General features: G+C 43.2%; 1 protein-coding gene across 1 annotated transcript; it reads right to left on the bottom strand.

Annotated features, from left to right (window-relative positions):
- Positions 1-3,902: 3,902 nt before the first annotated feature.
- LOC149285778 (complement C1q tumor necrosis factor-related protein 1-like) lies at positions 3,903-6,660 on the bottom strand. Its single transcript, XM_089494844.1, has 4 exons — positions 6,535-6,660; positions 6,309-6,372; positions 4,757-4,975; positions 3,903-4,450 (listed from the first exon to the last, which is right to left on the bottom strand). The coding sequence occupies exons 1-4, from the start codon at positions 6,658-6,660 to the stop codon at positions 3,903-3,905; spliced, it is 957 nt and encodes a 318-aa protein (XP_089350970.1).
- Between the last annotated feature and the right edge of the window lie 10,228 nt (positions 6,661-16,888).

The following is a 16,888-nucleotide window of genomic DNA, read 5'->3' as shown; positions in this document are numbered from 1 at the left end:
GGTTGCGTCTTACTCAACCTAAAGATAGTCTATGTCGATGTTTATGAGAACTCAATTGTTTTGAGTGCCATAGTCAGACCTAGAATCTACAATAACTAATTGGTGGTCGTAAGGCCATTACCTCCACTCACTTGCCCTCTAGTTTATTGTTTTCGATATATTATTGGTTATAATGTAGGCTGTGTATCATGTGGCCCTTAAGGACATGGTCAGCTCTGCCAAGCACTAGATAATCCAAACCATAGAATCCTTATCCGCTACTGTAGTCTCTTCTTGTCCCTCTTTTTTTTCCAGAAAGCTTAACTCTGTTGTTAAGAGCGATTAATCCTTCCGGTTGCCATAGAGAAATAAATTGTGTTCTATAAAATGAATCACCTTAATGAATTCCATTATATCAAGAAGCCGAACAGCTACAGAGCTGCCTTTCTATGCCAGTAACGCTCAGTTGAAATCATGTGTTTCACATTATTCGCGTTTATATCAATACGCATCTCCGAAAAACAACAGGGTTCTGCATTGTGTGCAGCAAGAGTACAAAGAGGTAGGTAACCAGATCGGCCCCATTCGGCCCCCCCGTGTAGTCTGCCTGTTTTTTTCCTGCTGTGAGGACTCAAACCTTAATCAGTCGTTGGTCTCGTCTTAGATTCAGCCGTATGTCTATCCCATGCATGTTTAATACCCTCACTGTATTACCCTCTACCGCTTCTGCTGGGAGGCTGTTCTACTTATCTACCATATTGTACTGAGTTGGTGGTAGTTAAGTGAAACATCTTCCTATTTTTGTTGTCCACCAGCTAGTGAGAGCTACTACTCCTTTGCAATTCTCACACCCTGCCAACGTCTGAGTGCCTCGAAATGACATAATATCCTGGCACTCAGACTCAGCCTGTGCGGACTTAGCAAGTGCAGCCCTTCAGCCTAGAATTACGCATGGAGCAGGTTGAGAAGAGGTTTGGAGGAGCTGAGCTAGCATTGGGGGCCCTGCAATGCGGGGCTGAAGGGGCCTCCGTTACACCAATCCCGTCAAGTTGATGTGAGTTGAAAAAAGTAACACAGGACAACCTTATGATTTGCAAACGCAAGTTGAAATGAAATGTCATATAAGGTCCTTGTCTATTACATCCATTCAAGGCAATGGAGGGTGCAATGCATCCTCCAACCACTAGGGGCACTAGGGTGCAATAGAGTATATAAACAGCAGCACCCATTTTTCAATCAGCTGCCAACAGGCAAAAGAATTAGGAAGCTGGTGAACTTACTTTTGCTGTGCTTAGTATCACAGTTTACGTCCTGAGCGTTCTGTATCAAACATACAGTGATAAACAAAGCTGATCTTTTTTCACGCTGTAACGATCTCTTGACATCAACAGAGGCAAGGGCTTGTAGAAGTTATAAGGGTTCTGTATACATACACGACAAATTGAGACAACTGTGACGATACATTGTAGCATAGACTCCGAGCTTTAATAAAGAGCGATGTCCTTGCTGCTTTCAAAAATATCTATTGCCGTTTTATTGGGTTTTCTTTGGGAACGGGCGACTTCTATTAGCGATGTGTTCGGTTCAGGTCAACACTTAACAAGGGTGATTTCAAATAGCGGATCATGCGGTCTCATTAACGTGCAAATGATATGTTTACATGCTAGTCGGGGAAGGAAGTGTGGGCTTCAGCGGGAAGCTCGTGATTGTCAAACGAGAGCCGGATCGACCCTCAGGGTCACTGAAAGCCTTCATTTGCTTTGGTAGCTAAACAAATACGGAATGAAGCGGCCAAATGAAATGCAAACACAATGAGGCTGTTTGTAAAACCGCGGCAGGAGCTGGCAGGACCGAGAATGTTTCTCATCGGTAACTCGGCGTAGTGTTTGTCTGGTGGACGTAATACGGTGGCTTCCATGATTTCGGCTTTCATCCAAAAAAATAATGTCTATGCGCCAGGCGCTTCATAATGTATACTAACCAACCAAAGCTATGTAAAAAAAGACTTGCAGTCACTTTTGGGGTAAATAAGGACGAGATAAGGAATTCCCCCTTCGCGCTTCCATATCATTTCAATGGCAGATTATCACCCCAAAAGTAGTTGGCCCCTGGGCAGCGTGCGACCACCAGCTGTATATGACAGGTCACCTGCTGCGTGTGATTTAACGTAGAAAGTGGCCCCTCGTATCCACCCGTCGGCAGCACTTACGTCGCTGGGGGCCACCAAGGCCGCCTCGATGTCCCCAGTCCGGGACTGGAACCGATGTATCTTTTCTTTGTTCATCAAGTTGATTTTGTAATAATAACTTGGTCCCCAAGACGAGACCAAAGGTTTAACTCCTTTATGGCAGAAAAAAACGGGCAGACTAGATGGGTCTGATCTGCCGGCAAATTCTATGTTTCTATGATGGCCCCTCATAAACTCATAGATTCCAAACTTTCAATAAGCCCCCCACCATCGAACAGTATGGAGTGTGCTGGACATTTGTAACAGATGGACCCTTTTGCCCGTGGCATCAAATATTGACAGCGATTCCCATTGCCTGGTGGAACGTGATACCCAACTCTGAAACTTCATGGAAACTTGGATGTTTCAGCTGCCTGCTCCTCGATCGAACCCTCAAGTCCCCACGTTAAGTCTCTAATCCTTTTCTTCTACTTTCTTTAATTATTAATGAACCCCCGGCGCTTTTTGTGGTTCGGCATCGTGACTAAAAACAAAACAGAAATAATTGATGAAATGTTTAAACATTGGAACAGATGCGGAAAGGGTCGAGGGATTTTGTTTTCTGCGTGACATCTTGTGCTATTAAACTGATATAATGGATGTCGACGTAGGGGGGGGGGAAGAACGCTAGAGAGACTATGGCAGAGAACTGAAGAGAGCGTTAGACAGATGAGGGGACGTGTGATAGGATTAGTCACAGCTATTCATTAATATCCCTTTGGTCAAACTCATTCGGATCTCTCAGAACCCGAGCCACTTTGTCATCAATAAAAGATACATTTGATGCTTCTTAAAGCTGTCACGATGGGTTTTTCCCCCCAAATTGGGTCCCAGTTGGGTCTATGGCTTCTGAAACCAAGAATTGATAAAGGTCAGTAGATGTAGTAGACGTACTCGTTATTGGAAGGGATATGAGAGGTTGGGTCGAATGGAACAGAAATACACAAAGGACCTCTTTGAAGAAACATCTGCTCCTTGATCTCCATCACCCGCTATATACTGCATACGTTTCGCCTGAAAACTATATTGATGGAAATAATGATTTCTCTGGGAATGGAAAGAATTAGCACCGATGGCTTAGTACTTAACTTTGTGTCATATGGTTAGATTAATGAAAAATAACTTGTTAAGTTTCCAGCAAAATAATGGCCATCACGAAAGCGAAGGGAGAGCACGGACACTAACTATTGCCTCTCCTTTGAAGTGACTCGGAAGCCAAGCTCTATATCTGGGGCAATAAAAATGGTGACATCATTAGATAAAGCAATCAATACTAAATGTATTCTTGTACTACGGGTCGTCACTCGTTTATATATCTCCTGTGTCCTTTTGGATTCCACGTTCGCGATCACATTTAACGGAAGTGCGAACAATCACGAAATATGATTATTGCCCCTAAAAAAAACGATTATCCCCCCCTCTAATGGCAGAAATGAACACCGTACTTCTAGATCTCAATCCGACGACCGTTAGACTTGATACAATGAATTCGTACAATCCAAGAGATTCTTTCATATCGTATATTTTATGTTCTCGGTATAAGTAGAAAATAACGTTATAATTCTTTATGCAAACAAAAAAAAAAATAATGTATGGAATGGTTATATTGTTCTGCTCCAAAACATTATTACCCAAGCTACTTTTCTGGAGGCTACTACCACTGGTAGGAACGAGCTTTCGGACCCTAGTACAATCATTATTCTATGGCTGGTCTTAACAGGTAACCGTTGAAGATGATGTAGACATCAAAGTCGTCGTTGTAGATGGCGTTCTCTCGTTCTCGTTTGAACATCCTCACCCACACCTCGTCCTTCTCCTGCAGGTCGAGCATCAGGCTCTGGCTCTGCATTATGCTCCTGTCGCTGGGCTGAGCGTACAGGATGGCTATCTCCTCGTCGTTTCTCATGATGTGCAGATAGGTCTCCTTCAAGTTCCAAGTGTGAACGTTCAAGTTGAAGAAGTAAACCCCGGCGACGTAGCACACAAACGTCCCCGAGAACATGTTGAAGTGCTGATACAGGTTAACAAATTCCGTGTCGAAGGTGACAGGCTGGAAGTACTCGGCGCTGTGCATTGATTTGCGACGGGCCACCGAGAACGCGGAGTACTGATGCTTGCATGAATTTCCGGGGACTCCTGCTTGGCCCTTCTGACCTTTCGTTCCTGGAGGTCCTTGAGGTCCTTTGTCTCCTGGTTCTCCGGCCAAACCTGGATCTCCCCCTCCACCTCTCTCGCCTTTGGAACCTTGGGGAATATTTATTGCATTGGTTATTTTTATGTCAGTCAGTGGTCTGGTCTAATAGCTTTATGCCAATCCTATGCATGTTTAAGTTCCTTCACTGTATTAGCCTCTGCTGGGAGACTTCTCCACTTATCTACCACCTCTCAGTAAAATAGAACCTCCGTTCTTAATATATTCTTACCTATTGCCCTCCAGTTGTAATGTCTGTAGACCCCTGTGTCTATTATATGTCTTCGTCTATTGAACTACTTTATGATGTCATATAACTACATCTATTTGTGCTTGATATGTCACCGGCACCGACTCACCTTTCAGAATAGTCATATCTATGCGGGCCTGGACCCGCGGCGCGGCGTACGATATGAATTCCTTCACTTTGCTGTTCGGGGGGTAGCCGGGTTTCTCCGAGGTTCCGCAACATCGGACGCAAGATGAGCTTCCCACCTCCTGCCACACCAAGGTCCGGCGCGCTACGGCGTTAACCGACACCACGGAGGCGAACAGGATGAGCGCGGGGAAATCCATCGCTGGGTTGAGAAAGATGGAAATGGTGTCAGAATTTATAGAAATTAATTGGTGGATAAACTAATAATGGATAGATTTTGGTGGGTGACATTTTTGTCCATTTGCTGCAGAAATGGATACTTTTTTGGTGGTTTTTAAAAAACATAATTCACAAAGTAACATTTATGTAGCGCTGGTCCTCCACGTGTCACGCTCGGTCTCGTCTTAGATTCAGGAGCCATATGCCTATCCCATAAACTGTGTTATCATCTACCACCTCTGCTGGGAGGCTGCTCAACTTACAATGTTTTTCAGCTTCGATCCGTCTCAGTTTTCATTGTTTTTCCAGCAAACGTTCCGAGCTCCTAGAAAAGAGGGGCATCAGGGGAGGAAAGAGGGGCATCAGGGGAGGAAAGAGGGGCCCTTCGGAGTTATGCTCCAACTATTAAGAGGGGAAATCTGAGTAAGGAACGCATGTGTTTATAGAGGTAGAACATGTAACTACGTCAACATCGCCCGTTACACCGCGGTAATTATATATGCCCCTTTAGTGCCCCTCTAGGGGCTATCGTACCCAGAGCCAGGCATAAGAGGCTATTCAAGCAGATATGTAAATAGGATTATTTGATGTATATTTCCATACAGCCGCTGAGTGTTTCTCGTTTCTGTGTCTCCAGGCAAACCGCATGATTCGGGTCTATTAAAGGCGCCGTCCCATTTACACTGCGGGATTTAACACTTTTCTAACTAAATTCAGAGGAGACAATGTGATGATGATGATGATGGATCTGCTACGGTTCATTTGTTTATAATACACTGGAGATTCCCGTTAATGATTCCTCTAAGCGGAGAAAAAATACGAGGAGAAACTGGTAAAAAAAAACTAAGCTTGGTAACTGTCGGCCATCACAAGCTGTAAATTCCACGGGGCAAGAAGAGCAACTGCCCCAGGCACTGCAAGGCGGGTGACGGTCTGATGCCCCCGCACCTCTTTCCCCTCAGCAGATGTAATGTTAGCTCATGGGGTAAAATCTAGTTAAAGCCCGGGCCATCGTGTTCCAAGCACAAGAGACAAAAAAACTGTAGCGTCATTATGTTATTATATTTACAACTGGGCAAAAACTTTCATCCACATCTACAAAAATGAATCCCCCCCCCCATGGAATCTTCTTGATTTCCAAATCGCGGTACCTGTGACGAGGGGGGGGGTGTAGCAGGAAGTAGGAAGGGGCAGGTTTGGGGCCCAAAATGGGCAGGAACCAGAAGTGGACAGGACTGGATGCGTGGCCACCATACCAGGGAACTTTTAGGGTCCAGCTGCCTGGACCCCCCCTTGTGGGATGCGACCAGGACTACCCGCCGGCATTGGTGGGCCTTCCTGCTTAGGCCGCTGGCGGTCCTGCTGACGAGGCAGGACATACTACCATTTAAGGTGGAAATGGGCGGGGAATGGGGCGTGTCAGAACCCCGCTCCCGTGACCCGGAGGATTCAGGTGTCGACCCTGAAAACTGGCACTTCTCCCGGAGTCTCCTAGTGAAACCCGGAGAGTTCCCAGATATGGTGGCCACCCACCCACGTTACCCAAACAGCCACCTCCCGGTGCTCATCAGCAGAGCGTCCTGAGGTGGCCACATCAGAGCTGCAATAGGGGTCTGTGTTCCAAAAGCACAGACCTCCGTTGATTCCACAGCTCCCTGGGCTGACCATGGGAGATCAAAGGCTCTCCCCAATCGTCCAATGACCCTCAATGCCTGCAAAACGAGGACAACGGGGCAGCTACCTGGGACAGTCCCCGAAAACCGAGACAGTTGTGATAGATGTGGCCCTTATCTGCCAATTTCACCTACTTTCATACTTCATCCCACAGAAGTTCCCAAAGCAATTTCCGAAAGATCTTAAAAGGACTTCTGCACCATTAAAAGGAACATGGATGTAACTTCTAGACAGTTTTGAATGTTCTGTGGCCGGCTTCCTGAGCCTTTGGATCTATAGGCGCTGCCTTCCGTAGCTTCAGAAATACTCAACCCCATTGACAGCAGAAAGAGTTTAATCTGTGAGAATAAAGCCCGTTCCCGCTAATGAGGACATATAACACGGCGACATCTTTAGCTCCTCTGCCAAGGAAAAGGTAGTTTCTGATCTTCTCTGTTATTCCGTGGCTTTGAAGACCACGGCAGCGCAGGCACCCGGCCCGGCTCTCCGGTCTTTCTATGTTGCGCTTCGAGGCATTAGTCTGGAGATGAGCCACGATAAGCGGTTTGTGCTTCTTCACCTCTGTTGGGTTCCGCCGTGTGCTCCGGGTAACAAATGTTGCTTTCTTTTGTACTTTGCAACATTAAGATAACAAATTCTCATCTCGGGGGCAAAAAAAAGTTCCGAATTGCTTTGCTGCCACCTCAAACATGGAGTATGAACAGAACTTGGCCCAAGTCTTAGCATTTTTACCCCGGTCTCAAGGCCTCAGGGTTAAGACAGGCAGATTCTCAGGGTTTTTACCCAGTCTCAGGGTCTCGGAATGGATGAGCGGATTCTCATGGTTTTTGCCCCAGTTTTGGGGAGAATGGGCAGATTCTATGGGTTTTTACCCCAGTCTCGGGGACTCTGATGAACGGGCAGATTATGTTGGGGTCACACATTACTACTTCATTTTCTCCTCTGATTTAATGATATCTGAGCATCCTGATTGGTGCTTTTCACAGCTGGGATCCCTGAATACGGGTGACTTCATTCAGAATATCGTTACTTCTTGACATCTCATCGTCCTCATAAGAACCATTAGTAGAACCGTTTGGTTTTCATCATTAAGGGTTCACTAGGATAGAATAGACTGGTGGGCTATTAAAGGGTTAACTTTTGAAGAGCCTCAGGGTTGGCTCAATGATCTTATTTTATAGCAGTTGCCTGCAGTTGTAGAGTCATTAGTGCCCGACACACCTGTGACTCCTACATTGCTGCTACAGCAATAGCCTATCAGTGCCTGCTTTTGTGTCACATGACAATTAAGGGTTCCCTAAACAAAATGTAACTTCTACATAACTAAGTTTTTATTTTAAAGAATGCATTGAGTACTCAGCATTTTTTTTGTATAAAATCATAAAAATTCAGCAAAATCAGTATTTTCACCTTTTTCACTTTTTTTTAATTCTCTTTTTTTTTTGAATTAATAAAAAGGGAAGCTGATCGGTTTTTTTTTGGTTTTTTTTAAACCCCTATACTTTATATTTGGTTCCTCTGCTTCGTTTTTTTTTCTTATTATTTTTCTTCTTCATGTATAGAAGAGTTTTACCCATAATGCATTGGCGTTCTAAATAAACTTAAGATGAGAGAGAAGATTCTCTGATGTTTTCAAAGATCTTCCCGGAGTTCTACCTTGTAGCTGCATTCAATTTGGGGGGGGGGGCGAAGAATGCATTTTAAATTAAATATAAAAAAGCCAACAATAAAAGATGAAAAGATGAAAGGAACTCTTGAGACGCCTGAATATTTATATACACTTTTGAAACAATGTTTCTATGGCTCAGTAAGTACATGGATAACATTATCTTGATTTATGTTCTAGGACGGAGTTCTAGATCTCTGCTACTAATTCTCATTCATGTTCTACTCTGATTTTTATTCTAAATATAATATATATTATGTCTGAGCATCCTGATTGGTGCTTTTCTCACTGCTATATCACAGCTGAAATACCTGCTTGAACACAGGTGATGTCATTCACAATATCTTTATTTCCTGGTAAGTCGTGGTTCTCATAAGGACTATTAGTAGAACCATTTGAAAGCCACCATTAGTTGTCACTGCAGCAGAATTTGAATGGCGAGGGGTTAAAGATCTGCTGATTCCCCGCTACATGAATACGCTCTGCTTACTCAAACAATATTATTAGTGCCAACAAATATGTAAACGGCAGGCTCCTCGTTTCAATAGATTTACTTTCATACCTTATGAAAAACGAATTCCGCGCACCGCGCTGCTACCTTTATGCATTTTTTATAAGCAGCCGGCATTTACCGGTGACCCGGTCACTTCATGTATATTTCAACCCCCCCCCCGTGTTAAACTATATGTGGGTCAGACCCCAAGGGTGTTCAGAGTAAGATTTGCAGGACATCAAAGAAAAATGGAACGTGTGCTGTATACAGTAATAACCCCCCCAGCACTGTATACAGTAATATAACCCCCAGCGCTGTATACAGTAATATAACCCCCAGCGCTGTATACAGTAATAACCCCCAGCGCTGTATACAGTAATAACCCCCCCAGCACTGTATACAGTAATATAACCCCCAGCGCTGTATACAGTAATATAACCCCCAGCACTGTATACAGTAATATAACCCCCAGCACTGTATACAGTAATATAACCCCCAGCGCTGTATACAGTAATATAACCCCCAGTGCTGTATACAGTAATATAACCCCCCAGTGCTGTATACAGTAATATAACCCCCCAGCACTGTATACAGTAATATAACCCCCCAGCGCTGTATACAGTAATATAACCCCCCAGCGCTGTATACAGTAATATACCCCCCAGCACTGTATACAGTAATATAACCCCCCAGCGCTGTATACAGTAATATAACCCCCAGCGCTGTATACAGTAATATAACCCCCAGCGCTGTATACAGTAATAACCCCCCAGCACTGTATACAGTAATATAACCCCCAGCACTGTATACAGTAATAACCGCCCCAGCACTGTATACAGTAATATAACCCCCAGCGCTGTATACAGTAATATAACCCCCCAGCGCTCTATACAATAATATAACCCCCCAGCGCTGTATACAGTAATATAACCCCCAGCGCTGTATACAGTAATATAACCCCCAGCGCTGTATACAGTAATAACCCCCCCAGCACTGTATGCAGTAATATAACCCCCAGCACTGTATACAGTAATATAACCCCCAGCACTGTATACAATAATATAACCCCCAGCGCTGTATACAGTAATATACCCCCCAGCGCTGTATACAGTAATATAACCCCCAGCACTGTATACAGTAATAACCCCCCAGCGCTGTATACAGTAATATAACCCCCAGCGCTGTATATGTTTTGTTTGTTTTTTTAAATGGTTTTCATTTCAAAGTTTATTTTATTTAGTATTTTTATTGTAATGTAGTGGAGGGGGGGAAGTTTGCAAGTTACAGGAGAGGACATGCAGACTCGCATTGAATTCATCCTCATCTGTAAAAGTGGTCGTCCCAAACATGTTCAGATTAGTGACTCTACGAGTTGTTTTTTAAGCGTTATCATGTGCACACTACTGGCTACTGCAGCCAAGTCTGGTCAGTCAACATAGCCCTTAACGCAACTGACCACTCGACTTGTTAGTAAATAGACTTAAAAGAGTCCAGCTGGGTAATTACATAAGGATAAGGAGTCGGGGGATTTGTCTAGTAGATCGGGGATCAGATAACAGAGCGAGAATCATACAAATGGCTGATATGCAGCTGCCCGAAAACGTTAAATTTTGGGGCAAAAACTACAACTGGGGTAAAAATGAAAACAGCAGAATATTTTTGAAAATATATTTCTACTCTGATATCACAAAATGGTGAGAATTCCGCTTTAATGCTGCGTCAGGAATATATAAGACATTAGCAGTGTATGACATCACATTTTGGATTTACCGAAACAAACGCTAAGGAGGGCCCTGCTCAAAGGAGCTTACAATCTATTTTTGTTCCTTGAGAAATGCTACTATTTATTTTCCTCTCCTTTCACTTTCCTGCTACATTTTTTTCATAGCAAACTCGTGCTCTTAAGAGCTCGGCTCTCTTCATTAGCGTTTCTTGGTTTATCTTGGGGTCTCAGGGAATTTTATCCTTTTCTTGTGCAGATAAGAAGAATACGAGCATCGGGAATTCAGCTGAATAGACGGCGGATTTATCTATTACGCAGCTATGGAAATCTCATGAAATTAATTATGAAATAACTGTCAGCCCCTATTGTCATTCATGTCATATACCGTCTTCTCGTATCGCTTTCCGCTTCTCTTTAACCATTTTTAATTGAACAATTTTATATAATCATATAAATTTGTTTCCCTTTTTTTTCTTCATTTTAGGCTCTGGGTAGCATCTGCGCTTTTAATTTATTAACAATATGTTGCTATCGCTAACTAATACAATTTCAATTATATTCATTTATATTGAATTTTTTATTAATTTTATTTAATTTTTTATTTATTTTTTATAGTATTATGCTATGCCTGTATTATTAACAAATGTATTTAAAAAAAAATATATATATACATATTTTTAAATATAATTTGGCACAGTTGGGGTTTTTTTTGTTTTTTTTTATTTTTATACAATTTATTAGTAACCAGCAGTCATTTTTAATCCCCCCCCCCCCCCAGGCTTTTGGCTACCATTACTGAAGGAAGAGCGGAAGGACGATATTTTACGGGGATTCAGCCCCCGGCACGAATCTCTTATGGAACTAAAGTGGCTTCATATCACAGCAGGTTCTGGGGGATCTCAGGGTTCCCTTCTCAGAACTCTCTTTCTTCCCGTCAGAACCTTTTTTGGGACAAACCCTTTCATTGATGAGTTGGGCATGGACTTCTTAAAACAAAGAAAAAAAGAGGGTCTGTTCTACGTTATAGAGTACGGTTCTGTTGACCTTCCTTGGAAAGTCGGTGGATAGGGTTGGTATTCAAGCCCCATAGGGTTAATGAGAAGACAGCGTAGAAAGCTGCGGTTCTGGTGGGTTCTGACATGATGGCCAACTGGAACTCACCAGGAACGCAAGTTTCTTATAGACACAGCAGGGGAGAATAGGAAGGAGTCGGTTCTAGGCTGTGTGACCCGGAGAATCTGCCCCTTTATCTTGAGATTGGGGCAGAAAACCCTGAGACTCTTTTTGTTTGGGGTGCAGGGAGCCTTTTACCCCCCCAAACATCAACCCTACGAAACTTCAACACCAACCCTATCTACCTACTTTTAACAAGTGCTTAAGAGCTTACAGTTGACTTACATGTTCAATAATTGTTATTATTATTATTATATAAATATAAAATATGACATATAATGGACAATATTCTTGAATGACATCACACAGGGAGATGGGCTTCATACGGACGGCAACGTCGGGCTGCGTTTCCAGCCAGGAAGGGGTCAATCCCGCCAGTGACTCACCGGTTATAATAGAAGCTGAAGTGTGAATTACTTTCAGCTCCGAGATCTTATCCCAGCTACTAGGATATAGCTAACTGTCTGTGAATAGCGAGCGTGTCCGGCCCGTGAATTATTATTATTATCTGCCGCAGAAAGGTATTCTCAAGAAAATAATACAATGTTTCTGAAGACCCGGCGGCTTCCCGGAGAAGAAAGGCATTCGAGGGCCATTATCATCTTTTTTTTTTTTTTTTTTTTTAGAATTTATTGTTACATTAAAGTGACATGTTAGGAAACTATAGGGGAATTTATTTTGCGGCACCCGCGGCTACTGCTGGGGGCTTCGGCAACGACTTCAGCGTCCGTTTATGCTCACGGTGAAAAAACTTATAGGGGATGAAAGACGGGGGTCTTCAATCCAGAGATATATTCCATGGAATGGAAAATGGCCTTAGGCACCTGGATACTTTTATCCCTTAAACATAGAACCTGCCGGCAGATCGGCCCCATTCGACCCCCGTCTAGTCACCCGTTTCTCAAACCTTAATCAGTCGTTGGTCTCGTGTTAGATTCAGGAGCCGTATGTCTATCCCATGCATGTTTAATACCCTCACTGTATTACCCTCTACCACTTCTGCTGGGAGGCTGTTCTACTTCTCTAACAGTAAAACTTCCTTACATTACGAAAAAACACAATGCGTGCAGCATGGCCAGTGCCGAGGTCAAATGAGGTTTCTTAACCCAGACCCTCCAGAAATTCCATAACTGGTCCTTTAAAGTAAAAGTAAGCCATGTCCCCGCGGCGCACCGGGACATGTATATCTTTAAAATCCTCTTTCCTTTTAAATCCCGCAACGCGTTTCTTGGCCTGTCTGCCACAATGTTTCATTCCTCTCTCCCCGCCGTTACCCCAGAAGCTTCACCCGCCTCGTTACCCCCTGAGTTGGTCCGCTACATACCTCTAGGACTTCCGTGCGGAGGGTCTTCTCTGTTTGGAAAGCCTTCCCAGTCTTTTGCTCGGTTTTTTATGGGCCTCTCAGCTGCCGCTCGTCTGGCGGATCAGGACTTGGCCGCCACGGGTTGTGAGAGAGACATTGCGACAGTCTTCCTGAAAAGTTTAAGCGTGTGGTGTTACATTTGGCTGCAGGTCGTGACTTCAGATGTTCCTGAACATACCGTCAGCGGGGATCCTCGGGACAAACACACCAACTCACGCTTCTGTCTGGCACAAACACGCGACGGCAGGAGCCATACGCCTATCACTCTATTAGCCTCTGCCACTTGTGCTGGGAGGCTGTTCCACTTATCTACCACCCTCTCAGTAAAGTAAAACTTCCTGCCATTCCATCTCAGCCTATGACCCTCTAGTGTTAGATTCCGGTCTCTTGTTCTAATGTTTCTCCTCCCGTACTTTATCTCGAAACATAAAAAAAACCCCACAATCCCGTGCTTCATACCAGCCAGCTCTGTCCTGCAACCAATATTGTCAGAATGTTATATTCTTTTTCCTGCGGAGTTAAAGAAGGGTACACCCAGCGCCGGCCGATGAGTCATTTCAAAAGTTGGACGACTTCAGATATATTTTCCGGCGACTAAGCGCAGAATATATATCCTAGTAATGCTTTTTTCAGAATGTTTTAGAAAAATTTTTCCCTCTAATGCAGAGTTTTGTTATAATTCCCTGTAGGTTTCTATACAACGTCTCTTCATCCGTTACAGAGCTGGCAGCTGCATTCCCTCTGAAAATGGGCAAAAAAACCTAAATCTTTTTTTTTAATAATTGAGAAGATAGTGGTCCATGTTTATGCTTTACTGGGAAGGTGGTAGATAAGTGTAACACCCTCCCAGCAGAAGTGGTAGAGGCTAATACACTGAGGGGTAAACATATGGCTCTGTATGTATTCATCTACAGACCAGGACCCGCCGTTGTTGTCAGTCATGTGATATTTTGGGAGACTTTCCAGGCTCAAACACCACACCGAGCTGATGCTTTATGGCAATGCTAATGAAGTCCGACCCTCCATAGACTTTCATTAGTCAGAGAGTCGTGTTGAATGATTTAGACTGAGCCATTCTATTGTTCCCACAGGCAGTATGATAAAGAGTCGAGGTGTTTAGTAGATCGGGGATCAGATAACAGAGCGAGAATCATACAAATGGTGGATATGCAGCTGCCTGAAAACATTTATATTATGGGGCAAAAACTACAAAAAAGAAAACAGTGCAATATTTTGAAAATGTACTTTTAATCTGACGCAAGTAATAAATAAAATTACGTTATGTACCCTAGTATGCCTAATTTTCTACAATTCATGATTTCACCCAATTCCAGGAAACACATAAAAAAAAAGCAAAAAACTAAACAAAAAAAACCCATAAAGTAATTCCAATAACTGCCATTAAGTTTTCTTTGACCAATGTCAACTATCAGGCAAGTTCACAGAGAGCGAACGCAAATCATAAAGAGAAGTTGTTTGTTTATTACGTTATTCTTGACTCTCAGAATGTTAATTCTTGTATATCTGAACTTGTTAGAAAATCTCAAAATCCATTAGCGAGTTGTTTACTGTTGTCATGGAAACGGCAAATGCATTAGCACCTCGTTTCATAAACACCTTTACTCGACGGCACTTTCTCGCAACCAGTCTTTTATTTCCATTCCCACAATATACTAGAAATGAAGTTTGGTACAAAAAAACCTGATTTTGAAAAAAAAGAAAGTATATTTGCTGTTTACCACCTGTTCCTCCGCGTTTCGCAGTTCACGACGTGCTCCGGCTTTTGATTTTAGTTCACGTGGACAACCTGGTCCTCCACTGGGTCAACAGAGGGATTGAAAGTTTATTTTGTTCTTTAACAGTTCTTCCCCCGACTGGAACTGGCCAGGGGACTAAATGCCCTTTTCTCGATATCGTAAAAAAGTAACAATAAAGACGATCTACAACAATGGCCAACATCAAGAACATCAACCCAACTAATTCAATTTTGGTTCCAAGGCCCAACTCATGACTGGTGGTAAATCCAAACCCAAAATACTCCTGTAGACAAGCCAGAGGAGGCCATAATGGACCTCCAGCCGGTGATGGATGAAGCCACATGTTGTGGGTAGGTCCAAGTACTGGCTGTCATAGGTCATTGTGGTCTTTCTTTTGAAGTCTATTCCTCATAGAGAGATGGATAACCATTGGTTCCTAAACAGGCTGCCATATTAAGTTAGTCGTTAGGAGCCGTAACTCTATAATGCAGGATTTGGCAAAATACAGAGGGAACCCTGTTTTATTGTTGGGGTCCCCTATGTGGAACCCAGCCAGTTGACTTCAAGCCACGGTCCATGACCGAAGAGCAATCACAAAGAAGGTTAAGTACCCTGACTTGTGACAGAACAGAAATCCTACCAACTAACCCAACACAATAGCTTTAGCGCACATTGTTCCATTGATCTATAAAATGACCACGCGCTAAAATGAACCGGGAACATCATAAAACAGCATGGGTGACCAAAGAAAAGATGGCTTTTAGAGAGATATAATGATTCGCCGCACGGGGGGCTTATGGATCAATAACATGGAATAAGAATAAAACCTCCACTTATATTTATTATAGCGGGACTGAATATAGCTATCATCCATTTAAAGACGTAGAAATGGCAAAGCATTTTGTAAGGTGGATTCCATTTATTATAGGGCAGGGATTTCTCCATCAAGAATGTGTCACGGAGGCCGCGGTCTGGATGGGACAATGCAGATCGAAGTTTATTAACAACCACAACCACCATTAAAAAGTCCTGTGACCTGGTTCAATTGCCTGGCAAACAAAGAACCTTGAATAGTGTTGCTTTACATCCCAAATGGGTTCACGGGTAAATTAGCCTCCTAAACGGGACGCTAGGGAACCAGTGTGTTTTTTTGGGTCAGACCAGTGGGAATTTCTATCAATGTTTCCCGGCAATCACTGGTATTCCATGCAAGGTGAGGTTGGACACACGAAAAGACAATGATGTTCTTTAATAGAAACATTGTCTCTAAAAAAAGAACCAGGTTGTCAAGATGAGGTCAAACCTCTGAGACCATCACTGATCTTGGCATCCTGGCCGCTCTTGTACTGTTCGGTTGGTATGGAATATCCCTCCATACTATAGAGCCTGCCAGCAGATCGGCCCCATCCGGCCCCCGTCTAGTCTGCCTATTTTTCCTGCTGTAAAGACTCAAACCTTAATCCGTCGTTGGTCTCGTCTTAGATTCAGGATGCCTATCCCATGTATGGTGAAACTCCCTCACTGTAGAAGACATTGTCTTCCACTCATGGAACTCATCGGCCTGGGTGACCATAACACGATCTACAAACTAAAGACATCGCAACAGCTGAATTTTAGATAATAATTTTTGACACAGCAAGCGTCGGTGTAATGATAGTACTTGTTTCAGAAGACTACTAATTTTCACGGTACAATTACTATGCGGCGGAAGCCTAAGAAACAGAGTCTTCTCCATGACCTTAGCGTGTGATATGACTTGATACTATGTTACAAACACCTTCAGCTAATTGGCTGAAACTGCAATGACACGCGTGTCTATAAATACGTTATATTTTACGGTTAACTACCTGTTTCAGAAAAATGTGCAAAATGTGTTCACTTTACAGCGTCAAAAAGCAACCCAAGCACAAAAAATATTACCGAGAGTTGGGTGGCTTACAGAAAACCCAATGTTAATGGAATATTTCAATTTAAAAATCGTAAAATCAATAATAATAATAATATATCTTTGTGGAACGGTGCCACTTTATTATAAATTGTGTAGCGC

The sequence above is a fragment of the Sceloporus occidentalis genome, unplaced genomic scaffold (genome assembly GCF_023333645.1).
Source record: "Sceloporus occidentalis isolate IW3139 unplaced genomic scaffold, rSceOcc1.0.p SCAF_76, whole genome shotgun sequence".
Taxonomy (NCBI): Eukaryota; Metazoa; Chordata; class Lepidosauria; order Squamata; family Phrynosomatidae; genus Sceloporus; species Sceloporus occidentalis.
The sequence above is the reverse complement of the archived record's forward strand: the minus strand, read 5'-3'. Positions and strand labels throughout refer to the sequence as shown.

Bases quoted from the DNA above. Each gene is read 5' to 3' on its own strand.
- LOC149285778 (XM_089494844.1), bottom strand. From the start codon at position 6,660: ATGGTCAGCCCAGGGAGCTGTGGAATCAACGGAGGTCTGTGCTTTTGG. The intron at 6,373-6,534 runs GTAACGTGGGTG...CTTAAATGGTAG, and splicing joins ACCGGGAGGTGGCTGTTTGG to TATGTCCTGCCTCGTCAGCA. The intron at 4,976-6,308 runs GTAGTCCTGGTC...TTCTCAACCCAG, and splicing joins AGGCCCACCAATGCCGGCGG to CGATGGATTTCCCCGCGCTC.